The 7157-nt window shown below is 38.0% G+C and overlaps 1 protein-coding gene across 1 annotated transcript in view; it reads left to right on the forward strand.

Moving 5' to 3' along the window:
* The window catches only part of PSMC2 (proteasome 26S subunit, ATPase 2), an 8569-nt gene extending 2507 nt beyond the window's left edge, over positions 1-6062 (forward strand). The window contains exons 3-12 of the mRNA XM_035347250.1: positions 824-905; positions 1567-1666; positions 2032-2163; positions 2790-2862; positions 3000-3095; positions 3326-3490; positions 4000-4087; positions 4882-5084; positions 5603-5699; positions 5787-6062. Of these exons, the coding sequence (XP_035203141.1) occupies positions 824-905; positions 1567-1666; positions 2032-2163; positions 2790-2862; positions 3000-3095; positions 3326-3490; positions 4000-4087; positions 4882-5084; positions 5603-5699; positions 5787-5944 (1194 nt within the window). The 3' untranslated portion in view covers positions 5945-6062. The remainder of the gene's footprint in view (positions 1-823; positions 906-1566; positions 1667-2031; positions 2164-2789; positions 2863-2999; positions 3096-3325; positions 3491-3999; positions 4088-4881; positions 5085-5602; positions 5700-5786) is intronic.
* The last annotated feature ends 1095 nt before the right edge of the window (positions 6063-7157 follow it).

A 7157-nucleotide genomic window follows, 5' to 3' on the forward strand; every position in this document is an offset into this window, starting at 1 on the left:
GGAGCTTATCAGGGATAGCATAATTCTGGGGGGTGTTTTCCATGGAGAATAAGGCTTAAAATGCAAATTTCCCTGTCCCTGCCAGAAAGCGCAGTGAGTCTGTGAACGAATCTTTCAGAAAATAAAGAAAATTTTAGTTTAGTGTACGTCCAGTTTTGAATATATTTGCCAGAAGTCTGAATTTCACTTGATAGTACAACTCTGCAACTGTGGAAGCACTCTGAAACAGGTTGAGTGCACTGTGGCATTTTTTTTGTTGCCAGATTGATACAAGGGAGATACTGTAAAGGAAATGCAGATCTGCCTGTTTTAGGCCAGGCAAGATAGTAAAGCATTTTATCACAAGTGAGAATCTGGCTTCTCATTTGCCACTTGATCTTTCTGCTGTATTCTGTGGGTGACAGAGAGGTTGGATAAGGTAATAAAAGCACTTGTACAAATGATTTTTCATTTTGGTGCTATTCAGCTACTGCATGCAGAACTACTTCTGTATATAATCTTTACAAAGTCCTTTTTAAAGCTTAAGAAAAGAACAGTTAAAAAATAAGGCTGAACAGGTTTAAAAGGAAAAACAAATCATTGAATCTGAAAGATAGGAAAAATTTCCACTTGCACATTGCTCAGAACTGTGAAACTGCACTCTATTTTTGGTGGACAGAAATATTATTACTGGAACTTAATACAATCTTTTTTGTTGTGATCAATAGTTTTTTATTATCCCAAAACAGTCTTTTGAACATTGTGATGCTCAGCATCTGTTGGCACTTTTTCCTAGATAAAGAATAATCTGAGTTGCAAAATGAAAATGATGTTTCTTTTCCAGGGCCAAAGCACATACTCAAGGCAGATCAAGCAAGTAGAAGATGATATTCAACAACTGCTTAAGAAAATCAATGAGCTCACAGGTATCTTTCTTTCTTAACATAACCTGCAGTAGAAGAGAGACATACACTGAAATGGGTGTTTTAAGAAGTTGCATTGATTTTATTAATGTCATTTTTCCATCAAGGATGCATTTCTTTATCTTGTAACGTGGTATTTTTACTTTGTAGGTGGTGGTCTCATTTTTGATTAGGCAGGTCTAATTAAAAAAATATTGATTTTTTTTAATTTTTATTTTTTTAAATATGTGATGGAGATGGTATTTTTGTATCCATGTTTCGGAAGATTTACAAGGTCTTCCATTGTATGAATCCCTTAGCTGCTGATACCTTGCACTAAAGCTTTCCCTCAGTGAAAACACTTGCAGAGTTTCACTCCTTTTCTGAAACTTTTTGAAATATGCTTATGTTATCTCTCTCAGGTTTGGGTGTTGTTATTCATACTGCAAAATTGTATTAGAGAATGGATGGACTGATGTTCAGCTGTCACTGTCACAATAGTCCTTATTTCTTTAGGGAGTCTGTTAAAGAGATTTGCATTTGTTTTTCACTAGAGGTGTGTGTATGTTTACTTAGAGATCTTAAAAAGCTTCCAGCAGACTTTTGTGTAGGGTTCTCAGTATGTGAAAGGTTGCTGACATACTAGTTAGCTTCCTCCTCCTCAGCCTGTCTGTGTTTGACCTAGGAATTAAGGAATCTGACACCGGCCTGGCTCCTCCTGCCCTTTGGGATCTGGCTGCAGATAAGCAAACTCTCCAAAGTGAGCAGCCATTACAGGTCGCCAGGTGGGTGCACTCTTTCTTCAGTTTTGGAGTGGAGCTGCATAATGTTAAAAATGTGATTTATGACTTATTTGGACTTTTTTATTTAAAGAAGTTTCACATTTTGTGCATATTGAGACTACTTCTAACAATCACATCAAAAAGCAAATGTGTTACGCTCGATGGTGTATAACATTTCACACTTGTACTTACTCCTATAATTATTGCATAATATAATAACTAATAATTCTAAAATAACAGAATCACAAGTCCAATAGATCTTTCAATATGTTTGGAGAATACAATCACTCTCTGTTTCCTGGTACTTACAGAAATAGCAGGGCAATTACTTGTTTACCTGATGGCATTAATTGTATGTTCCATGTTAGGTGTACAAAGATCATCAATGCAGACTCCGAGGATCCCAAGTACATTATCAATGTCAAACAGTTTGCCAAATTTGTGGTGGATCTCAGTGACCAGGTGGCACCTACTGACATAGAAGAGGGCATGAGAGTTGGGTAAGCAAAATCTCTGTGTTCTTAAGAGTTTTACTGAAGACTGAAGCTTTCTCAACTGATCCATTAGGTTGACATCAACAACTATCATTTGATATTTTCACAGCAGTTGAAATTGTAACAATGTCTTTCTGTTGGAAGACAGTAACTAATCTGCCAGGTCTGCTAGAAATGTTTTTGATCTCATTCTGCTGAAAACAAGTTCAGTGCACTATGGACTGAAACCTTTCAGTGTGGGCCCCGATAGTTCCAGCTTTCAGGGAACCTGAGCAGTGCGCTTTCTCTTTGACTGTCTACACAAATACACACAGAGCAGCTACAGGAAATGTTTGCTGAAAACGTGAAGCCAGTTATCTGTAGAATCAATATTTTACCAGTTTGCTCTCCAGGAGATTTTGAAGTTTAGTTTTTAAAATATTTTGGAATTAATATTTTTGGAAACCTCAAACTTCTCTGCAGAAGAAATTACAGTTTCTAGTCCATCTGACTATTAGCTCTGAGGGCTGGGTTATCTTGATGCCAGAGAAAAGAATTGTTTGAAAATTCATCTTCATCTTTACAGAGTCACTTCTACATAACAGTTTAATTAACTCTTGTTAAAATAAATATTCTTTATTTCTTCTCACCAGGGTGGACAGAAACAAGTATCAAATCCACATCCCTTTGCCTCCAAAGATTGATCCCACAGTCACCATGATGCAAGTGAGAAATGCCTTTACTTATTATGATTTTGTTCTTCTTGTAATTTTAGTTTCTTTGGATTTTGTTCTGGGCTGTTGAAAGCCTGGAGTTATGCAGCATCAGGCTGTTAACTTCTCATTTACCTTTTTGTTATGCAGGTGGAAGAAAAGCCAGATGTCACTTACAGTGATGTTGGTGGTTGTAAAGAGCAGATTGAAAAGCTCAGAGAGGTGGTTGAAACCCCTCTGCTTCATGTAAGTTGCCTCCAGATCGAAACTCCTATTATTTTAAAACTATTCTGGTCATCTGTTAGCATTTGAAAAAGCAAAAAAAGGTAATGTAGCCAAATGTAAACAACGAAGTGCAAAGAGGTTTAGTTTTAACAAATGAAATCCAGTCTGGTTTAATTTGTATTGCTCTTCATTAATTTATTTTTCTTACTTGGCACATAATCTTTGATGCCCTCTGTTTCCCACCATTACAGCCCGAAAGATTTGTGAACCTTGGAATTGAGCCTCCCAAAGGAGTGCTTTTGTTTGGGCCACCTGGTACAGGCAAAACACTTTGTGCTCGCGCTGTTGCTAACAGGACTGATGCCTGCTTCATCAGAGTAATTGGATCTGAGTTGGTGCAGAAGTACGTGGGAGAGGTAAGAGCAAATCCGTAATGGAGCGTGGAGTGAATTGCAGAGCTGCAGTTAGGTGGACTGGGCACCTTAGTAGATATGGATGGACAATCTAGCATGCTGGAGGCAGAAGGGGGTTAGAAGAAGCGTCAGGCAATCATTTATAACTCCTGAGCTATACTGTCACTGATGAAATGGATTTTGCAGTGCAGAGTTTAATCTGTGGTTTGGGGGACTCTAGAATGAGGATTTTGTTCCCAACTGTTCCACTTACTTTTCAGTTGGCCCTGAGGTAAATGACTTGATCTGTACTGCTTCTGAATTTAAGAGCAGCAATCTGCCTCTTCTCTCTTTATAAATTGCTTTAAGATTTATGAATTTCTGGTTATACATACATTTGTACAAATAAATAGTTTTATCATTGGAAACTTAGAATTGTTTGGAGGCGTGAAAAGTGTGATAGTTTTCCTTAAATGTATCTTCAATCTGTAACAGAACTTTGAGGTGTGGGTGTGGTTGTTTTTTCCTTTCAGGGAGCTCGAATGGTTCGTGAACTCTTTGAAATGGCCAGAACTAAAAAAGCTTGTCTCATATTCTTTGATGAAATTGATGCCATTGGAGGTATGTTTGTAGTAGATAGCTCTACTCTCATATGAGAACTTTCAGATTTTCTTTTTGTGTTGCAATTCTTTATCCTTGTTGTTGCATGTCAAGAAGCTTGCTTGTAAATACCTAAACACTACCAGCACATACTGTGTGTGGAAAGCTATCAAGAAGTGGTTTACATAGCCTGAACATATTTAGCCCAGATGTGAAATCATTTCTGCATGTTTGTAACACCAGGGTTATTTAAACTTTAGTAAAAACTTCTCTGTCTTTGGAAAAAATACCATTAACTTAACCCCCCTTCAGATTCTAGGCTACATACTAAATCTTTATTACTTCCTAAAAATTATGTTGTATTTTCTTCTCTCCCAAAGGAATTACTTCAGTCCTGTGAAAGTAAAACAATTTTTACACAGACAAGTGGGGAGGATTTTGGTTGAGGGAAGGTAAATAAAAAAATAATAATAAAAAACAAACAAACAAACAACAACAACAACAAAAAACACACCAAAATGCATTTATACATTTCAGCAGTTTGGTCAGTTATTAGGCAAGGAGATAGGCCCTTTAATATCAAGGATGAAGATACAGTGTTTATTATATCTGACAGATAACATCCATCTGGATTTTTTTTTGAAATGCGTAATTTTCAACTAATCCCCTCACACCTTTTTATGAACTCATAACAAATACTTGTATGTAATTTAGATGTATTTTTCCTGTTATCTTATATACAGCAGCTTTGATGTCTGTCTGCTCTGAAGGTCCCTCTCTTATTTTGTGTTTTCTCTTTTGTTTTCTCTCTCCAGGTGCTCGTTTCGATGACGGGGCTGGGGGTGACAACGAGGTGCAGCGCACCATGCTGGAGCTGATCAACCAGCTGGATGGTTTTGACCCACGAGGCAACATCAAAGTGCTGATGGCTACCAACAGACCTGATACTCTGGATCCAGCACTGATGAGGCCTGGGAGGTTGGATAGGAAGATAGAGTTTAGCTTGCCTGATCTTGAGGTCAGAATGCTTTCTTTCACTGTCAAATCTATTCTGATACCTGAGTGTTTCTTCAGGTAGGGCATTACTGACTGGAATCAGTTTATAAGAGTTAACAAAAGCAGCACTCTTATGTGAAGCAACATAGAAATCTGGGAGATTAAAGATGTGCCAAAGGTTTTCCCCCACTGCACAAATTCCATCCCTGGCAGGGAAGCTGTAGCTAAATTTACTGTATATTTCTGACTGAATAGATAGAGAATCCTTTAACTGGTTCCATGACTTACTTCTGTAGTTGGAATGTTTTATTTAGCTATTTTGAGGTACTTCTACCATTAAAGCTCTTTCAGTTACTTTCTTAATTCAGTTTCATGGACAGTTTTCCATTTCTTAAGTATTCTAGTCCAAAGATAAGAAATAAAACTCTTATTTCCTACCTATCATTTTCCATCTGCTCTTGCTGTGGAAGAGGACAGCTACGTGCTGAGAGCAAGTCACCACCTTTTTTGCAGCATGAACATTTCTATGTTATTTTTCAGGGGCGAACTCACATATTCAAGATACACGCTCGTTCGATGAGTGTTGAAAGGGACATAAGATTTGAGCTGTTGGCTCGACTGTGTCCTAATAGCACAGGTGAGATGAAATTTTTTAAAAATATTTTGCATATGCTTCCTCTTCACTGGTGGTCAGTGTTAAATTCATTTTCCCTTTCTTTTAAAGGAGCTGAGATTCGCAGCGTCTGCACAGAGGCAGGAATGTTTGCGATCAGAGCACGTCGAAAAATTGCAACTGAGAAAGACTTCTTAGAAGCAGTGAACAAAGTCATTAAATCCTACGCGAAGTTCAGTGCTACTCCCCGCTACATGACCTACAACTAATACCCTGGAAAGATTTTCATCGTTCTGTAGTTTAACTTTCTGTAAAACCGAAATCCACGTGTAGCCATTCATGTCTTGATCTTGGAAGCAAGAAATAAATGAAATGTTCCAAACAACAGGTGGGATTTCTTTATGAATGTTTTCTACACTTAGTGGAGTAATGCTGCTGTAGACAAGTCTAACAACACAGCCTAAACCAGCAATGTATTTTGAAATGGGTACCTGAGCAGTGTTAGAAATCTTGAGTTCAGATGCCCAGCCACCATTTACACACCGAAACTTAGAGTCTAAGCTGGGGAAGCGATGAAAGATCCCAAAGTGACTGCAGTGCTTCTGGGTGTGCTCAGAAATGCTTGATGCTAAGCAGCAAGGTGTAGGCGTGCCCCAAGAAAAGGACAAAAGAAAGTGCAAATGTTGAGCTAAGGAGAAAGCACAAATAGCTCAGCTCAGGGGCTTAGTGGTCAGCCACTGCCAAGCTTAGGGAAGACGTGAAGGGCTGTTTTCTCTCCATGGGTGAACTCTGGTACTATCACAACCACTCTACAGGGGGGAGAAAAAAGTTTTCTTCATCCCTTTTGCAGAGATTCTTCTGTTTCTTATGAAATAGTAATGAAATAGTAAATGAAATAGTTGCATCACGAGGAAGGGAGAAGTGAGTCTAATTTCAGAGCACTAAGGAAATGAAGATTGCTTTCTCTCATTCCTGCTCTTGAAGTTTGACATCAGCCTAAATCTACTAGTGAGTACTTTGATATGTCATATTACTTGTATAGGATGCTACTACACACAGGGTCACCCTGATAGGATGCTGATGCTTCAGTAGCTGGGCAATAGCTTGTAGCTGGTGGCTGCAGGTAAGATTAAAAGGTTGGTTCTCATTTAGCTAGCATGTTCCTGTAGAGCTACACAGGTAGGTCACTGAAAAGCAACACACTTTCATTCTACCTTTTTCAGGCATTGCATTAAACTGAAAAGCGAGTTAGAAAAAAGAGCTTGAAGAAAAACCTGGGAACATAAAGCTTTTTGGGAACAGTTTTATCTTGAAAGTGAGAGAAGTTTTATCAGGCTTGATTTCAAGATAACTTTTTAATTTGATTTGATTTGAAAGAAGTGTGTGTAGTAGGGAAAGAGCCTATGCAGTATATTGATTTTTTTTTTTGTTAGGATTCTGGCTAAAGTGTCACTGTCTTCATAAATAATTTTAGACAGTCTG

The sequence above is a fragment of the Oxyura jamaicensis genome, chromosome 1, assembly GCF_011077185.1.
Source record: "Oxyura jamaicensis isolate SHBP4307 breed ruddy duck chromosome 1, BPBGC_Ojam_1.0, whole genome shotgun sequence".
In the NCBI taxonomy this organism is placed as follows: Eukaryota; Metazoa; Chordata; class Aves; order Anseriformes; family Anatidae; genus Oxyura; species Oxyura jamaicensis.